General features: G+C 36.2%; 1 protein-coding gene across 1 annotated transcript in view; it reads right to left on the bottom strand.

The window, feature by feature from the left end:
• Window positions 1-200: 200 nt before the first annotated feature.
• ANO4 (anoctamin 4) overlaps window positions 201-20,768 on the bottom strand; it is a 274,498-nt gene continuing 253,930 nt past the window's right edge. Inside the window, exons 26-29 of the mRNA XM_049626714.1 lie at window positions 17,240-17,359; window positions 4,966-5,071; window positions 3,227-3,422; window positions 201-971 (exon numbers count right to left, since the gene is read on the bottom strand). Of these exons, the coding sequence (XP_049482671.1) occupies window positions 3,231-3,422; window positions 4,966-5,071; window positions 17,240-17,359 (418 nt within the window). The 3' untranslated portion in view covers window positions 201-971; window positions 3,227-3,230. The remainder of the gene's footprint in view (window positions 972-3,226; window positions 3,423-4,965; window positions 5,072-17,239; window positions 17,360-20,768) is intronic.

The following is a 20,768-nucleotide window of genomic DNA, read 5'->3' as shown; positions in this document are numbered from 1 at the left end:
AGTTCTTCTGAGACATATCTAATTAGTTGGCTTGATATTCTAAAAAAGTAGCCTAGAAACAAGATGGAAAAAAAAAATGTACTCTGTCTGAAGTGATTTCTCAGGAGTGTGTGGGAGTAATAAACCTTCCTTTAAAGATCTCACTCTAATTTCTCTTATTCTAGGAGAAAAAAATATGACAGAATTTCAGAAGACCCAACTGAAAATATTCCATGTGCATAAATTTATTTTAAATTTTATTGCATCACATTATACAAGCATTAAACATGGCTTCATGTTGATGACTATTTAAATGTGAAAATTTGTCATTCATGTCAGTACCCTTTGGCTATTTACAAGTAAGGAATTTCTATGTACTTTATATATCTCTGTATTTGTATGTACATATGTAAGAATACATGACTATACATATGTACACACAGAAATACATCTATGGCCATACACATAGCTATAGATATGTCATATATAATAATCTCCTCAGAAAGATCTGAAATTAAAAAAAAAAGAAAAAGTTGTAAACAGGGTCTTGTCTGTATCGTTCAGTGATGTGGAATTAGGACCATATAATGACATTCCAGGAATGTGTGTCCAGGTGTCTGAATACCCTTATTAGCCCAGTGTCTGTAAAATTCACATGGGGCAGAATGCAAAAAAGGTAGCAAACAGGCTGAAAAACAGGCCCAGTATACAAGTTCCCCTTGGTTTTAAAAACTTGAGAATGTAACTGCCCATGATGTGCATGCTTGCTTGGTCAAGAATGGTCTATGGATAGAGAGCAATTGTGTGCTGCAACGTGATTTCACAGCAGCATGATTTCCCAGGTAGTCCTTTAAGGGTGCTGACTCCCCTGCTGCTGCCAATGTCTGCGACATGCACTGCGGTTGCATTTTAGTCATTCACTTGAATGTGCTTTTGCACAGCTGGGAGAAGTAAACAGGTTTCAGGTCCTTGGCTTGGAAATGAACTGTTACCTAGAAAGAGGAAAGAAGGCATTGAAACCCCATGTACACACGATGGCTTAAGAACACGGTGTGCAATGGTTTATTTGTACTCACCATGAATCAAAGGCATTGAAAGAATTTGCAACCCCAAACTGAGTCAGGTATGGTATAAACATTATTGTGCCTGCTTTACAGATGAACAGACTGAGTCAGAAAGGCAGTCTGAAGCAAGGTGACATCCTGCCAACTGTTGGAGGAATAAGACAGACAAATACTATGCTTTCAAGCAAAAATTAGAAATGGCCTCTGGGGAGAAAGCAACCCACAATGATGAGGCCAGAAAAAACTCCCAATTGGTTACTAGCCTTATAGCCCAGTGCAGCCCCTAGAAGTGTAGGTAATGCCGCTTACCGCACCTTGGTCTTGGCTACTGGAGCTCCTGGGAGCAATTCTCTTCACTAATGTCTGCCTCCTACCCTAAACAAAGCCATCTGGATAGTCAGCCATTTTCCTTTGAAGGCTGACCAGAGCCAGAGAAGAGGTGATCAGAATGGGGCTTGGAACAAATTCTAGAATCCCAGAGCGTTAAAACTGGATAGGCTCTTTTTTAATTTTTATTTTCTTTTTAAGTTCTTAAATTAAATTCTAGTTAGTTAACATACAGTGTAATATTAAAAACTGGATGGACTCTTAAAGTATTGTTCAGTCCAACTTCTTTACTTTTGTAAATGTGGAAATCAAATCCACATGCATATTCCATTCCAGGTCGTACAGAGAATGGAAAAGCCAGGTCTAGAATCTGGTGGAGCATAACACAATGTTTAACAATACAAATCCCGTGTAGTATTCTGTAGCACTTTATTGTCTCATACATGTCTCACATACATTGCCTTATTTGAGCTGCATATTAGTTCTGTCAAATAAACAGGCTCAGAAAAAGTAGGCAATTTTCCCAAAGTCGCATAGTCAGATGGCAAATCTAGGAAATGGCAAAATTATTACGTTGCAAAAAATGTCTTACTTTTAGTGAAACCAAGACCTACTTTGGAATTGAGGGAGAGGCATTGTTCAATATCTATATACTATTATCCTTGTGGGCCTGGGGTCTGGGTGATTTCCTCCAAGTCCACCTTCATATCCAACTCAAAATAACCTCCTAGACTCTTAACACAGATCTGGGGCAACACAACTTCACTAGCTGAACAACAAATATCCCTGTAGATATTGTCTACATCGTAATCAATATGAAAAATGAAAAACATACTTTTTTTCCCCTGTATATCTCCTTTTTCTTTGGAGGCAAAATTTTGAAAAATGTTTTCAAAGTTAGTCTTCAAACAAGTAGAGGGGGAGAAATGAGGGTGAGGAAGGCAAAAGGAATGCTATAATATTAGATTTACAGAGTACCAAAACTGAGAGCTCATCTAATCATTTCATTTGTGAGGAAACTGAGGCCCAGAGGTGAACTGAGTTGTCCAAGGACACACAGCCAATAACTGACTTACCTGAGAGAAGGTCTCAGGAAAACTTTCTGATAAGATATGTGGAAACATTATGAAACTGTCTTACAATGCTTTTAGCCTTAATCCACATCCTTTGTTCACTGAATTGCATTTAATGGGTGCCATGTGCTTAATGCTATGCTAACTAGTTGGAAGAATAAAATTACCATCCATAAAGATACCATTCCTAAAGATGCTTACAATTGTGCTGGGGAAGCCTGATAACTATTTGAAGATCATAAATAATACAGTTCAATATATAGGTCAATACACGTAGTAATGATGCAATAACCGGAGAAGTTTCTAAGAAGTGAGTCTCAGCAGGCTGATAAGTCTGGGGAAAACTTACTAGAGGGTATGGTATGACATGGACCATCCTGGAAGGAAACAATAAGTGGATGATGGAGGGAGGGCCATCTTGGGTGAGATAAAAAGGTGACTTTAATATCCCCAAGGCAACAGGACTCTTTTCTGTTTAAAGAGAACTGCCAAACAGGAGTAGAAGGCAGAAAAGAAGGTTTATTTCAGGGAATAATAAGGCCAACTCATAAAGACCTTGACTACCAGGCCAAGAGTGTCATGGAGGTAGAGAAGAGTTGCAGGAATTATGTGCAAATGGAAGATAAAGTTAAATTGTGCAATTAAGAAATAAGCTGGCTTGAGAAGCTTCTAAGGAGTTTGACTCATATCAGTAGAATGATGGCAAGCTTTGATTCAAGGAGTTTAAAGCACTAACTTCAACCCAAGGAGAGGTTTCAGACCATGAGCACACCTCTCACCTACCTGGTCATGGCCACTCATTGTGGTGTGCTTTTCCATTTTTCTTCCTCTCCTTTCGTTCCTTCTGGAGACGCTCCAGTTCTGCTTCGTACATCATCTCTTGAATCAAGTATTTTTCTCTTCTCATTCGATCCCTTAGATCTTTTGGGAGGTCTGGGATCAGATATGAAATGAGGTGCTTTATACAAAACACGAGATGCTAAAAACATAAAGGAGAATACAACAAGTTAGGTTTATTGCCCATCCTTAGTGGAAAGAGTTCTGGGAATTGGTGCAAGAATGCCTCTCACTCCAGGGACGTGGAGCCTCTCAAGTGTTTGGAAAGTGGAATGAGGTCAAGGGAGGTGTGTGTGAGGAAAGAAGACCATAGGGATAGGTGAGGACCGAACTTGGTCTGATGACACTTCATAGGGAATGAGAAAAGGAATAAGGAAAGAATGTGGAGAACCAGTGGTCAGAGAATGCAAAGGAGAGCCGGAAGTACATATACTGTGGAATCAGAAAACCTAGGGTTGAATCTTGGCTCTGTAGCTTTTATTACTTAAGAGCTGTTTGTTTAGCTGAGAATAAGTCACTCTGAGCTTCAATTTACTCATGTGTAAGATGGGCATTATTGTGAAAATTATAAGAAAATGTTGCAAATACAAATTGCTAAATTTGCTTTGGAAATTTTAATTGTAAGAATTATCAGTAGGCCTAAGGGAAGTGATCATTTCAGGAAGAAACTTTTTTCCAGGAAACTGCCACAAATTCTTTACCTGACTTACTAATAGCTGAAACTCTAGAATCACTGTCATTTCTATTTGCCTATATGAGGATTATCAGTAAAGTACCAGATGATAATTTAAAGTCTCTCATAATTCTAAAGTATTAAAAACTTTAAAGAGGGACTGAGTCATTGATAAGTGAATTCCCAGGGAAGAACAACTTGGCTTCTCTTAGTTTCCTGGAGTGAAGAAAAAAACAAATGAAAAAGAGGTATAGGAAACTTCCAGTCCAAGTCAAGAGGCAGTCTTGGTTTTTCTTTAATCTGGCTTTTAACATATATAAATGGGTATCAAATTTCCACTTATAAGTACAGTCATAGAAATACAAATGATTTGGGGCACCTGGGTGGCTCAGTCGGTTAAGTGTCTGACTTCGGCTCAGGTCATGATCTCACCATTTATGAGTTCGAGCCCCATGCTGGGCTTTGTGCTGACAGCTCAGAGCCTGGAGTCTGCTTCGGATTCTGTGTCTCCCTCTCTCTCTCTCTGCCCCTCAATCCAAGTAATGAATACTTATTTGTGTCTTAAATATAATGTCATGATGACACACAACCAGAGGCTACCACTTGTATAATACCCAGTTCAATGTTTTCCAGACTATAGTCTTTGAACACCTACATCAGGAAGAATCATCTTGGAGAGCTTGTGAAAAGCAAATTACAGACCTGATGTATCTGAATCTCTGTGAGTAGTGATAATAAAATCTACAATTTTCCTAAAGTTGAAGAACAATGGCCCTAGAGTATTAGGACTAATGATTTCTGGTTTATCCATTAACAATCAACAATGGACTTTCAATTATTTCTTGAACAACTCAAGGTAAAAAAGATTTAAAAAAGAGGCTATATAATATTACTCTAATACTTCTGGACATATGTAATCAACATTGAAAGTTCTCACAGTTGCATTTATGCATTATTCTCAGTTACTTCATTAATGGCAAAGGTAGTAAAGGAATTGGTTAAGAGAAGATACCTCAAACACAATGATAAAAGCCAATCGAGCTGCTAGGACGTGCCAGAACTGCAGTGTGTAGCCATAGGGCACCAGTGAATGAGGAGGGTCACGGTAGTCTCGGTATCTATAAATATATAGGAGAATGAATGTTACATTCCAAGCTATGATTTTCCTGACTCCCATATCTCATCCATTCCCACTATGTAGTCCTCATTCATGACAGATGGTTTAAAAAGTTTCTCTCTTCTAGACATTTGTCACTTTACTTGTCCATCCTTTCTTCTTCTGGTAAAAGAATATCTCCTCTCCTCTGGGAAATTATCCATGTGGGTTAGGAAGGGTTCACCCCCTACCCTGACTCCAGCTCAAAAGATGATCAGTGAGAATCTTCACCAGGACTTCTGCTAGAATGGTCATTGAGCGAGTTATCGCTACGTCCACAGAGGGTAAAAGCCTGGAGCTGCTGCTGGCTATCACAGACTATGTGGAGAGAGCTTCTTTGAGAATGGTAATTTGAACAACTCAGAGCCAGGAGAGAGGCATTGTGTTGGTTGACACTGCTGGAGGCTTGAGATTTAGCCATTACTAATGTATCATCCTGCCAACCTCCCAGTTACCTGAACCAATGACTTTTTAAAAGTCAGTTTATACTGGATTTCTCCCACTTGGCAGTAGAGTCCTTCCCAATATATGCTCCGACTATAACTTATGAAATCAGCATCAAATTCCACAAATATATGTTGAGTACCTACTAGAAGCAAGGCACTGGTCCTAAGAACTTAAATCCATGTAACTCCATTTTATCTTTGCCATTATCATTGCCGTAATGACAGGTGGGGAAACAGAAAAATGACTCTCAATATTATAGAGTTTTCATTAGTCTTGAGCCTAGTATTCTTTTCATTAGCTCCAGAAATGTGTAAATATCCGGAAGTGCTAATTCTTCTAACAGTTCTGTATGTAAACGTACCAAATTCCATTGTCTCAGTAAAAATTATGATCATCCAGACTCCTAACCTGGATAGTACCAAACCTCAAGATCAGCACTAACTTATGTGTGAGAATACAAGATAATTCCTATGCAGGGTATCTGTTTTTAAAATTAAGTATAATTGACAAATGATGTTATATTAGTTTATATTAGATGTTATATTGATTTGACAATTTTATACATTACTCAGTGCTCATTACAATAAGTATTGTCACCATTTGTCATCATACAATGTTATTAAATATTGACAATATTCCCTGTGCTGTACTTTTCATCACAGGATTTATTTATTTTGTAACTGGAAGTCTATATCTCTTAATCTCCATTATCTATTTAGCCTATCCCCCTACCCACCACCCCTCTGACAATTAGCAGTTTGTTCTCTGTGTTTAAGAGTCTGGTTTTTTGTTCATTTGTTTTGCTTTTTAAATTCCATGTATAAGTGAAATCATATGATATTTATCTTTTTCTCACTTATTTCACCTAGCATAATACTGTCTATGTCCATCTATGTTGCCGGAAATGGCAAGATCTTATTCTTTTTGTGGCTGATATTCCATTATACACATATAAACCACCTCTTCTTTCACCATTTACCTATCGGTAGATACTTGGGTTGCTTCCATACCTTAGCTATTGTGAATAATGCTTCAGTAAGCATAAGAGACTCTTAAAAACTGAGAACAAACTGAGGGTTGATGGGGGGGTAGGAAGGAGGGGAGGGTGGGGGATGGGTATTGAGGAGGGCACCTTTTGCGATGAGCACTGGGTGTTGTATGGAAACCAATTTGACAATAAATTTCATATATTGAAAAATAAATAAACATGGGAGTGCATGTATTTTTGTTGAATCTGCATTTTCATTTTCTTTAGGTAAATACATAGTAGTAGAATAACTGGATTATATCATATATCTAATTTTTTGAGGAACCTCCATAATGTTTCCCACAGTGATTGCACCAATTTACATTCCCACTAACAGTGCATGCGGATTCTCTTTTCTCCACATCCTCCGCCAACACTTGTCTTTTTGATACTAGCCATTCTGGCTGGTGTGAGGTGATATCTCATTGTGATTTTGTTGTATTTCCCTGATGATTAGTACTGTCTGTTGGCCACTGGTGTGTCTTCTTTGGGAAAATGGCTATTCAGGTACTCTATTTTTTAATCTGATTGTTTTCTGGTGTTGAGCTATAGAAATTCTTTATATATTTTGGATATTAACCCCTTATCAGCTGTATCAATTGCAAATATCCACTCCCATTTACTAGGTTGCCTTTTAGTTTTGTTGATGATTTCTTTTGCTGTGCAGAAGCTTTTTATTTTGGTGTAGTCCCACTACTTTATTTTTGCTTTTGTTTCCCTTGCTTGAGGACACCTACCCATAAATATTTTGCTATTCCTGATGTCCAAGAGAATACTGCCCATGTTTTCCTCTAGGATTTTTACAGTTTCCAGTCTTAGATTTAGGTCTTTAAACCATTCTGAATTTATTTTTGTGTATGGTATAAGAAAGTGGTCCAGGGCACCTGGGTGGCTCAGTTGGTTGAGTGTCTGACTCTTGATTTCAGCTCAGGTCATGATCCCAGTGTTGTGGGATCAAGCCCTCCATCAGGCTCCGTGCTGAGCATGGAGCCTGCTTAAGATTCTCTTTCTCTTTCTCTTTCTCTCTCTCTCTCTCTCTCTCTCTCTCTCTCTCTCTCCTCTCCCCCTCTGCCCCCTTTCACCTGCTCACACTCACACTCTTTAAAAAAAAAAAAAAGTGGTCCAGTTTTATTCTTTTGCATGTAGCTGTCCAATTTTCCCAACACCATTTGTTGAAAGGACTACCTTTTCCCTATTGTATATCTTGTCCCCTTTTTCATAGATTGACCATATAGGTGTGGGTTTATTTCTGGACTGTCTATCCTGTTCCATTGATCTATGTGTCTATTTTTGTTCTATGCAGAATCTTTTTTTTCCAGAACCATATCATTTTATTCATAAATTTAATCATTTATAAACACATTTGGGCAGATTTGTTCATGAATTTCCTCATATTCATGTTGGCTTCCTGCACACTTTAGCGGCTCCATAATCTTTCCTTTTTTTTAAATTTAAATATATTAAATTTATTGTCCAATTGGTTTCCATACAACACTCAGTGCTCATCCCAGAAGATGTATACAGAATATCTTTGAAAAGGAGCAAAGACTACAAAAATGAGCTGTCACTATTATCATAATTATCATTAATTATCATTACTGTCTATGGTATATAATAATGTATTACAATTGTTTTGTCAGTAAAATTATGTTTATGATGAGTATCTGGTGCTGAATTTAAGAATGAATCTACTAGTGCCTTAAAGCTGTTGGTTCTCTCTGTAATGATGAGGATTGGTCATTGTCTAAAACACCTTTTTTCTAATATATGATTACATAAATGGTTTCTGTCAAAGGTCCAATTTATTGGGGACTAAAAGTTTGTATGGACTAATCTTTCTAGAAGAAAAATGGCAGTATGCTTTTTATTATACATATGGTTATTAGACAAAAGTATATTTATAAAAGGAGGGAAACTGAATTGTTTCAAGAATCACCCTCACTAACTCCTTAAACCTTTTACACAACAGCATTTGCTAAAACAAAATTCTTTTCAGAACCCACTGCTCCCCTTCCTATTTATGCCTCTGTTCTGCTCTTATCTTGTGCCCTTCATTGTGACTGTTCTATCTCCTAGCTTCTCAGACCTTGTTCAGCTTTTCATTTGAGGAATTTTAATAAATCTTTTCCTCCCCAGATCTCTTGTAAATTCACTGTGTGGAAAATTATGGTTTTCCCTTGACTGTTCCCAAAACCACAATATAGATGTATCATTCTTAAATTTCTGCTACAAATTTGGTAGTATTAAGTGAATTCATTTATACATCAAATATAACCATTCATTAAATATAAGCATGAAAACTAGAAAGATGAAATACTTTTTTATGACCCAAAGATGATTATCAAACATGACTATTTATAAAATTATACATATATGCAAGTAGTTTTACCCCACCCCCATTCTGCTGTTTCGTTTTCCATGGTTTCAGTTACCACATCCTACCACAGTCAGGAGGGAGAGGATCCTGTTGCTGACTATTGTCACAATGTCAATAGGAGCCTAATGCTAGGTCACAATGCCTATGTCATTTGCCTCAATTCATCTCATCACATAGGCATTTTTACTTCACATTATCACAAGAAGAATGGTAAGTGCAATGTTGTATTTTCATAGAGATCACATTCACATAATTTTTCTTACAGTATATTGTGATAATTGTCATTAGTTATTCATCTTACTGTGACAAATTTATAAATTAAACTTTCTTATGTATGTATGTATGTATGTATGTATGTATAGGAAAAACATAGTGTATATAGGGTTTGGTACCATCCACAATTTCAGGCATCCATTTGGGTCTTGGAATGTATCTCCCTCAGATAAGGGATGACTACTGCAATATGCAAAAATGAAAACACTTGTTTTTAGGTGGTGGTCTTAAATTTTAATTTGTAGATTTTTATATTTTAAAAATTAACATTCCTTACATTTTTAATATTTAGAAAACACTTATACTCATGGCTATGGTGAGCTGGGAATATTTGAGGTAATTTCTATACAGAGATCCAGTTGTTGAGAATATGCATCTATTTGCTCCGCCTCTGTCTAGGATACATCCATTTGTGGATCTATCACAGAGCTCTGCTAATATGTGTCCAAAGGACTGCAGTGTTCCTACATTGGCACTTAACTTCTGATTCTTGTTCTTAGGACCTATGAAATTTTTAAAAGTTTCACTTTTCAGAAGCAGCAGGTTTCTGGCCTTCCTACTCTTTTAAGCTATTGTATCAGAGTCAAGTTTCTCTCTAGAAAATTCCTTATTGCTACCCTAAGGCAATAAGATGCAGTGGTGCTAATGAATTTGGCTGTCATCTGCTTCACTGCCCACAGCTATCTCCAAAACTCTGTACTGGAAAGCACACTGAAACCAAGTTTGGAGTCTGCCTGACTTTATGATCTTGGGAAATTCAAGAAGCTTCTCTAGACATCAGTTTTCCCTGGTAACACAATTAGGGTCTCTTTATCTCACCAGGCCCTAATATTTTGGATTCTCCCTCTTTTCTTGTATGAGTTTGCAGATGACTATTTCAAGGGGAGCTCTCAGTTGATGTGCCAGCCTACTCCTGATCCCACTGGTCTTTTCAATGAGGCAGAGGTCTGAGAGATGCTCAGATGTCATTTGTGCCGCATGTCTCTGTTTTTTGATGTAGTGCTGTTTATTTTATTCGCCAAATGACAGACTACATGTTTACTTGTGCAAAGAAAACACTTTCCTAGCCCTGCTGTAGAAACAGACAGAAAGCCAAGTTTCAAAGCTAACTGAATCAATGTTTTACTGCTCTAATCTTAATTTAGTATCTTCAAAGACATTAAGTGGTCCAGGAGCATTAATGTTTGGAGGAATTTTTTTGAGTGATTCACAGTTTTCAGAAAGTAACACTTGTAATTTCTTGGCTTCAGTTTTACATGTGGGAAAGGCAGGATGTTCCCTTTTGACAAGTTAGTGCATTCTGTAAAGCTGCTTTTGTTTCTCAGGAAATGGATTATTGGCTTGCAAGCATATTTTTTTTCCTAGTGCCAGGTATAGTTAATTCGTTCCCATTTTTTAAAAATGTAAAAGTGTATGTACATTTGAAAGAATGATAGTGAACTTCATGTAACCCCATCCAAGGTAAGACCTAGAGCATGGTCAGGGGCTTACAAATGGCTCATTGTCAATCCCAGACCCCCTGAAAGGTAACTGCTATTTAATTTTCTGCTTTTCTCTATAGTTGTACTACTTGCTCAAATGTTCCTAAATAAAACAGTGCTTAGTTTTCGTCTGCTTTGAACTCTGTATAAATGAAATCATATTGTGTTATTTTGTGATTATATCTTTGAGTTCTCAATTCTATTCCATTTTCTATTTGATTCTGTGACACCACTACACTAATTACTAAAATTTTATACTATTTCTAATGTAAAGTACATCTCCCCTTCATTATTCAAAAGTATCTTGACTATTCTTCATCCTTTGTGTTTCCATATAACATTATTTTTGACATTAGGTGCACAGAATTGTCCTACTCCTATATCTCAATTTATAAGTAAACTCATTGGCCCATTTGTGTTTTTTCTATATTTATTTAATACCTTAATAATATGATGAACTCTCATAAATCCACCATGCAACACAAGACTTAAAACATTATCAGGAACTTATCTTACCCTCTGTATTCCTCCTTTTCCTCATCCCCTTGCTTTCCTTATCCTGAATTTTATTCTTATCATTAACAAATGTTTGTATATATATTCATTCATTCATTCATTCATCCATATTTGTCTGAATATTATACTGTTTAGTTTTGGTTTTGAATTTTCTAGAAAGGATAGTATACTGTATGCAGTCTTCTGAGGCTTTTTTTTTTCTTTTTTTACTACCATGGCTACTAAGATTCATCCATGCTGTTGCCTATTTATTTCCACTGCTATAAAACAGACCCTAGTATGAATATATTGTGGTTGTTCTATGTAGTGCATGTTTAGATATATTCTCACATATTGGTCATTTCTTTATTTTTCAACTTGTCTAACCATGTAAGTTCTTGAAAAACAAAGCTCAAGTTTATTCAGTTTGGATAAAAGTACTTCTACATTCCATTCTGGGTTTCACCTTTTTTTATTATGAAAAATTATTTTTTCCTATAATGAGAACTTTTAAGACCTACTCTTCTAGTTGATTCTACATATAAGTGAGATCATACAGTATTTGTTTTTCCCTATAGGACTTATTTCATTTAGCATAATGTCCTCAGGGTCCATCCATGGTATCCATAAAAGTCAGGATTTCCTTCTATTTTACGGCTGAAGAATATTCTTGTGTGTATATGTGTGTATTACATTTTCTTTACTCATTCATTCATGAATGGGCACTTAGGTTGTTTCTGCATTTCGGTATTGTCTTGACTATGCTACAATAAACATGAGGGAACAGGTATCTTTTTGAGTTAGTGTTTGGATAATACTTGGAAGCAGAATTGCTGGATCATATGAATTTCTATTTTTTGTTTTTTGAGGAACCTCCATACTATTTCCATAGTAGCTGGACCAATTTACATTCTCACCGGCCCAGTGCACAAGGGTTCCTTTTCCTATACATGCATTCCAAAACTTATTTCTTATTAGAATGGCTATTATTAAAAAGACAACTGTGAAGTGCTATCTCATTGTGGTTTGGTTTGCATTTCCCTGATCGTTAGTGATGTTGAATGGCTTTTCATGTACCTTTTGGTCAGCTGTATGTATTCTCCAGAAAATGTCTGTTTAGGTTCTCTACCCATTTTTAAGTTGAATTGTTCATTTTTTCCATTGTATGTGTTCTTTGTATATTTTGGATATTACCCCCTTATCAGATATGATTGGCAAATATTTTTCCAGTAAGTAGGTTGTCTTTTCATGTTGTTGATGATTTCCTTTGCTGTGAAGAAGCTTTCAGTTTGATTTATTCCCACTTATTTATTTTTGCTTTTGTTGCCTTTGCTTTTGATGTCAGATTCAAGAAATCACCACCACGACCAATGTCAAATAGCTTAATGCCTATGTTTTCTTCTAAGAGTTACATTGTTTCAGGTCTTATGTTCAAAGCTTTAATCTATTTTGAATTAATTTTTGTGTATGATATAAGATGTTCGCCCAGTTTCATTCTTCAACATGGGGCTGTCCAGTTTTCCCAACACCATTTATTGAAGAGACCGTCCTTTCTCCATTGTCAATTCTTGGTTCTGTTAGAAATTAATTATGCATGGACTTATTTCTGGGTTCTCTGTTCTGTTGATCTGTATGTGACTGCTTTATGACAGTACCATACTGTTTTGATTACTATAGCTTTACAACATAGTTTGAAATCAGGAACATGATGCCTCCATTTTTGTTTTTCTTTCTCAAGATTGCTTTGGATATTTGAGGTCTTTGTGGTTGTGTGCAAATTTTAGGATTGTTTTTTCTATTTCTGTGAAAAATGCTATTGGAATTAGGAATTGCACTGAATCTATAGATTAATTTGGGTAGTATGGACATTTTAACAATTCTTTAAAAAAAAATTTTTTTTACATTTAAATTCAAGTTAGTTAACATATAGTGTATTCTTGGCTTTAGGAGTAGAACCCAGTGATTCATCTCTTATATATGAGACCCAGTGCTCATCCCAACAAGTGCCCACTACCCATTTAACACATCCCCCTACTACCTCTTTTCCAGCAACCCTGTTTGTTCTCTGTATTTAAGAGTCTTTTATTGTTTGCCTCCCTCTCTGTTTATATCTTATTTTTCCTTCTCTTCCCCTATGTTCATCTGCTGTGTCTCTCAAATTCCACATAGGAGTGAAATCATATATCTGTCTTTCTCTGATTTATTTTGCTTAGCTTAATACACTCTAAATCCATCCTTACTGTTACAAATGGCAAGATGCCATTCTTTTTCATTGCTGAGTAGCATTCCATTGTGTGTGTGCGTGCACGTGTATACCACATCTTCTTTATTCATCAGTTGATGGACATCTGAACTCTGCATAATTTGGCTATTGTTGATAGTGCAGCTATAAACACTGGGGGTGCATGTGCCCCTTCAAATCAGCATTTTTGTGTCCTTTAGATCAATACCCAGTTGTGCAACTGAAAAGATGCTCAACAACACTCATCATCAGGGAAAAAGAAATCAAAACCATAATGAGATACCACCTCACACTTGTCAGAATGGCAAAAAATAACAACTCAGGAAACAACAGATGTTGGTAAGGATGTGGAGAAAGGGGAACCCTTTGGACTTTGGTGGGAATGCAAATAGTGCAGCCACTCTGGAAAACAGTATGGAGTTTCCTCAAAAAATTAAAAATAGAACTATCCTAAAAATTGTTCTAAGCCATGAGCACAGATTATCTTTCCAATTGTTTGTATCTTCTATTTCTTTTATCATTGTCTTATAGTTTTTAGTATACAGGTAGGTATTTTACCTCCCTGGTTAAATTTATTCCGCGATACTTTATTCTTTTTGATGCAATTGTAAATGGAATTGTTTTCTTAATTTCTCTGATAGTTTGTTATTAGTGTATAGAAAAACAAATGATTTCTGTATTGATATTGTGTCCTACAAATTTACTTAATGTTTGTTAGTTCTAGCAGTTTTCTGCTGGAGTCTTAGGGTTGTCTATATATAATATAATGTCATCTGCAAATAATGATAATTTTACTTAATTTCCCATTTGGATGCGTTTTACATCTTTTTCTTATCTAACTGCTCTAGCTAGGACCTACAATACTATGTTGGATAAAAGTGGCTAGACTGGGCATCCTTGTATTGCTCCTGATCTTAGATGAAAAGCGGTTAGCTTTTGCCATTAAGTATGACATAGCCATGGGCTTGTCATATATCGTCTTTATTATTATGTTGAGGTACATTTCTTCTATACTCAGGTTGTTGAGAGTTGTTATTATGAAAGGACGTTGAATTTTGTCAAATGATTCATCTGTTGAGATGATCATATCATTTTTATATTTTATTTTGTTAATGTGGCATATCACATTGATTGGTGGATGTGGAATCACCATCCTTGCATTCCTGGAATAAATCTCATTTGATCATGGTGTGTGGTCCTTCTAATGTATTGTTGAATTCAGTTTACTAATATTTTGTTGAAGAATTTTACACTTATATTCACCATGGATATTAGCCTGTAATTTATTTCCTTGAGGTGTCCTTGCCTGGTTTTGGAATTAGGGTAATGCCAGCCATGTAAAATGAGTTTGGAGGGGTTTCCTCCTTTTCTAGTGTTCGGAAGATTTTGAGAATTGGTATTAATTCTTTGAATGTGTGGTAGAACTCATCAGTGAAGCTGTCTGGTCCTGGACTTTTGTTTGTTGGAGGTTTTTGTTTACGGATTCAATCTCTTTACTAGTAATTGGTATGTTCCAATTTCCTGTTTCTTCTCAATTTGGTCTTGGTAGTTTGTATGTTTCAAGAAATTTGTCCATTTCTTCTAGGTTGTCAAATTGTTGGTGTATAATTGTTCACTAGTCTCTTATGATCCATTGTTCTGTAGTGTCAGTTATAATGTATCTTGTTTCATTTTTTTCCCCAGTCTTCTTTTTCTTGGTGAGTCTAGCTAAATGTTTGTCAATGTTGTCAATTTATTTATATTTTCAAGGAAGCACCTCCTGGTTTTATTGATCTTCTCTATTTGTTTTTAGTTTCTTTTTTCCTCTGATCTTTGTTACTTTTTCCCTTCTACTAACTTGGGTCTTCATTTGTTCTTTCTTTTTTTTTTTTTTTTAGTTCCTTGAGGTATAGTTAGGTTGTTTGAGGTTTTTCTTGTTACTTGAGGTAGGCATTTAGTGCTATGAACTTCCCTCTTAGGATTGTTTTTGCTGCATTCCATATGTTTTGGTATGTTGTAATAATTTCCAAATGTCTCAAGCTCTGTCTGATTACTCCTTGACTTCTTTGATTCATTAGATATTTAGTAGCATGTTTAATCTCCACATACTTGTGATTTTTTTCCAGTTTTCTTCTTGTAATTTATCATTTCATACCATTGGGGTCAGAAAAGATGCTTGATGTGATTTCAATCTTAAATTTATTAAACTTGTTTTGTGGCATAACATGATCTGTCCTGGAGAATGTCTCATGTGCACTTGAGAAGGATGTATTCTGATGCTTTTGGATAGAAAGTTGTACATATGTCTGTAACATGTTGTCTGTCTGGGCCAATGTTACTTTATTGATTTTCTGCATGGATGATTTATCATTGATGTAAGTGGGGTATTAAAGTTCCCTACTATGGGTGAATTGCTATGCATTTTTCCCTTAGATTTATTAATATTTGTTTTAAATATTAGGTACCCCTTTGTTGGGTACATTGGGAGAAATGTTGTATCTTCTTGTTGGATTGACTGACCCCTTTATCATTATGTAATGATCTTCTTTTGAAAGTCTATATTTAGAACAGACAATATATCCCAACTTTCATTAGGTTTTTATTTGCATGTGATTATCTTTTTCCATCCCTTTACATTCAGTCTGTTTGTGTCCTTACATCAGAAGTGAGCAGCAAATAGATAGGTCTTGTCTTTTTATCCATTCAGCCATTCTATGTCTTTTGATTGAAGAATTTATTTGTATTTAAAGTAGTTACTGATAGGTATGTACTTACTGCCATTTGTTAATTATTTTCTGGCTGTTTTGTAGTTACTCTCTGTTCATTTCTTTTCCTGCTCTCTCCCTTTATGATCTGATGGCTTTTTTTTTAGTGGTATGCTTATATTTCTTACTCTTTCTCTTTTGTGTATCTATACATTTTTTGCTTTGTGGTTACCACAAATGTGGTATATGCTGTTACATATGATAACAGTCTATTTTAAGTTGATAATTATTAAAACTTGATCACGTTCTAAAGCTCTACATTTTTGTTCTCCCCCTAACATTTTGTTTTTCAGGTCGCAATTTCTATATTTTATGTATCTCTTAACTGATTATTGTAGTTATAAGTATTTTTACTACTTTTGTCTTTTAACCTCATACTAGCTTTATAAGTGATCATTCCTCTTTTTTTTCCTATATATTTACCCGTGAGATTTATACTTTCAACTGTTTCCTTGTTACTAATTAGCACCCCTTCATTTCAACTTAAAGAAGTCCCTGTACCATTTCTTGTTACGCTGGTCTAGTGGTGATGAACTCCTTTCTGTTTTGCTTGTCTGGAAAACTCTTTATCTCTCCTTCAATTTTGAAGGACATTGTTGCTGGGCAGAGCATTCTTGGTTGGCAGATATGTTCCTTTCAGCACTTTGAATATATCATGCCACTCCCTTCTGGCCTATAAAATTTCTCCTGAGAAGTCTGATAGTTTTATGGGGGTTTCCCTTGTATATAACAAGTTGCTTTTCTCTTCCTGCTTTTAATATTCTTGTCTTTAACTTTTGACCCTTTCATTATAATGTCTTGGCGTGGGTCTCTTTGGGTTCTCTTGTTTGACTTCCTGGATCTGGACATCTGGGTTCCACCCCAGAGATTCTGTTTTAATTTTCTAGGTCACAGCCCTGGTCAAGAGGAGTTTTAAAATTCTCCAATGGATGTTAATGCATGATCAAGATTGAGAACCACTGCTTTAAACTGCTCAGTCAGAAAGGACTGTCTGAGCAAAACCTCCCCATCATAGAGTCAGCACAGATGAGGCTGAGTGCTCACCTGCAGTACTTGAGAGGAGTCCCCGAGAACTCACTGCCATCAGACTCAGGCTCAGATCGGTTCTCAAAGTCAGAAATTCGAAACACAGATAAGCTGGCATTCACATAGCCAACCATGCACCTGAAAGAGAAAACAAATGCTATAATTAGATCTCTGATCACTTCTGCATCCAATTCACTAAAGGCTCTACTTCCTAGAAACTCTTGCACTTGTAAATGCCTTTAGCTGGCTCTGCCTTGTCACAAGCACTCAGGGCACACCGAAAAACCCTGGGTATGTGAAATCAGGAACAAGTCATTCTTTTATTCTAGTACTTTTTGTTCAAAATCATCATATAGAACATCACTGCACCAATCAATACTTCAGCGAAATAGGTGAAAGACAGCATTGCATAATCAGTATGAATTATAGGCAAGTCACTGCTTCTTTCCTTGATGATATAAACACACATGCACATATAAACACATTCCTTTATTAATGAATATCTATATTCTCTCATAATGTCATGAATGTGACTGGTGTGACCATGACTCCCTCCCAACTCACATCCCTTACTACAGTCATGATAGACTACATTCTCTGTCATGCTTTTGTTCAGGTTGTCTTTTCTACTGGGATTCCCTATTCATTTCTTTATAAGTGGAAATAGTGCTCCTTTTCCAATGACCAACTGAAATGGCACACTTTCTGGGAAGATGTCCTAATCCTGGCCAAAAAGCTCATTTCCTCCTCTGTATGGTGCTGCACTTAACTTCACCATTACCATACAGTTTGTGCTAGAGTTGACCGCATACATGTAGGTCTTCTTTAGATTGTAGTTGTTTTTGGAGAACAGGTTTCCTAGGTATTTTTGTATCCTAGGATGGTCTTATGTAGTGTAGGAATCCAGTAAATACCAAATTCAATTGATTTCATATGGGCATATAGACTACTGCCTATATACTGCAGGGATAATAAGCTTCTTGAGGACACAGCTTCCATTCTGTACTGGGGGTTAGTATATTATAATACTAAAAACTTGGATTAGAGGGTCAGATTGTAGCTCTTCTGCTTTCTAGTCATGCAAATTCAGCAAGTTATGTAACTTCCTTAGACAACCACAGGGCCTACCTAATAGGGTCATTGTGGGGATTAAATGAAATGATACCTGTAAAGCAAGTGTGACAGAGTGGTTAACCTATAGCAAGGTCTTAATTAAATGTGAATGGCTATTATGAATTTTATTTATTTATTTTTACCTTGCAGGAGGTCAACAAATAATTATTAATTTAATGAGTAAATCATAGCTTTCAAATTCCCTTCATTAACTTGTCTGGCATGATTACTCCAAGCTGCTGAACACCGAAGCAAAACAATGACACAAACACAGTACTGAGACCACATGAGTTCTGTATGTTGTCTTGCTCAAGACAAATCACTGGGGTTTTATCATGGCCTTAAAAAAATGAAGCAAGCAGAAAGACCCATTTGTCAAGTCACTCATGGATGAAACAAATGGTCAGTGGGTGTGTAACATGCCTTAATCCAACTGGCAGGAGGTCTCCCCTACAACTCCTCAGAAGGACAATTTGGAACTGCCTAGAACATGACATGAAAGAAAATTAGTGCCTTGATTATTAGCTGTCACAGAGAGGGAGCCAGCTTTTGTGAGCTATAGAATATAGCAGAGTCTTCTCAAGACCCAAACAGTGAGAAAGGAAAGTTCCTCTGGAAACTGGCAGAAAACAGACCCAACACTGAAATGAAATATTCACAACCCCCCCTGCACTCTTTCTTATCTCCCAAAGCAGCCCTGTGGCTTTATTAAGATTAAAGCTGCAGTTTGATGGCTGCTCTGTCCAAAAACTCAATTGAGAAAAGTCTAAATTTAAATAAAATACTGGTCTCATGGACAATACCCAGCCTTCAAAATAAAGAGGCTATATCTTTGAACTATTTATTAAGCATATTCATGTATTGCTAGTCATAAATCCAAGTTGAAAATATGCCTTTGGTGGTTCTGTACTCCTGTGTATAAAGCATCACACATGGACACAGTCCATGTGTGTATATATACACACACACACACACACACACACACACACACACCTAATTATCAGCTGTGTAAGTCTCCCTTCCATATCCTTTCCATAATCAGGGAAGAAGAGGGACTGCTAATACTGAACTGGCTAGGCATTTCTCAAAGTCTTTTCACTGTGGTAGAATCTTCGCTATTGTCCATAATAAGTAGTTGAGGCAGTCATCAAGTCAGGGAAATGAGACTTCCCACAGTTCACTGTATGAAGTTTAGCCAGTGGCATTCATGTGTCAACTCAGTGACCTACTGTTACAGCAGGGAGGCCACAGGCAGTGGCAGATCCCATCTGTCCCTGTTTGCTAGCAGGAGATCTCTATACCCTCACTGTGACACACTACTAGCTGCCAGTTAGAGGAATGATGAAGCACTGACGATCAGGCAGAGGTAAGAGATACAGAGAGGAAGGTATCAGACAAACAAAGAGTTTCTGTGAATATAAAATAATGAAGTTAATTTTCTTAAGGGGTTGGTAGATGGCCTCTGAAGGTACTTCCAAGAAAGGAGATTCAGAAAATATCTTACGTAAGGGTAGCATTATTTAAATTAGGATGCATACCTCTTCCAAGTAACTTCTGCAAAGACCACATTCATTTAAATGTGAGAATAATGGTTTTAAAACCATTCATGACTAATTGTTTCAATCCTTTACTACAAGGAAAAAGATGAGCGAGTAGTAATCACTAATAATCAGTTTTAAGGGAAAGAACAGAACCAGAAATTGACTTTTGAGTTTGTAGATTCCTGACCAAAATTACTGCAGAGTATCTTTGAGTTTTGCTATTCATTTACCTTTGAGGTTTTACATATAGTGACACAAATGGCATGGGGATAGGACTCAAATGATGAAAAAGCTAGGAGAAATCAGATCTGGTTTACGCATTTAAAGTCAAATGTGCCTTATAGATAAATGACAAATTTATACATTAACTTATCTATAGATACTTAGGCTAATGAGATGATGACAGAAGAAAGTGGAATTCTGACTTATTGCAATAAAAATGCCAGACATCATGAAAAAGGAAGATTCAATCTCTGTACAGTAGGCTTTATGTTTTTAAATACAACTTTGCAATTGGTTATGATGTTGATCTATTGGATTATAATTTGAAAAAATATCTTGCAAACTAAGTAATGTATTTGTGATTCATTCTGTGACAATTTGAGAATTGTGTCCTTGATCAAGTCTCTAACTCCTTATGATACCACTATTTATACACGAAAATCAGCTTTGGTTTAGATCACTAAATCAGATCTATACCTCACAATAGTCCTAAGGCCTGCATATATCTTTAGAGAATGTTCCACAAGTCTAGCCTGATAACAACAGTAATTAGTTTCTCACATTCAATGGATGAATAGGGGAGCTCAAAATGGTTATTTGTGCTATTTGAAAATAATTTTAGTTGATTAAAATTTAGTTCTGATTAACAGAACAATTTTATAGTATACACC

The sequence above is a fragment of the Panthera uncia genome, chromosome B4 (assembly GCF_023721935.1).
Source record: "Panthera uncia isolate 11264 chromosome B4, Puncia_PCG_1.0, whole genome shotgun sequence".
In the NCBI taxonomy this organism is placed as follows: domain Eukaryota; kingdom Metazoa; phylum Chordata; class Mammalia; order Carnivora; family Felidae; genus Panthera; species Panthera uncia.
The sequence above is the reverse complement of the archived record's forward strand: the minus strand, read 5'-3'. Positions and strand labels throughout refer to the sequence as shown.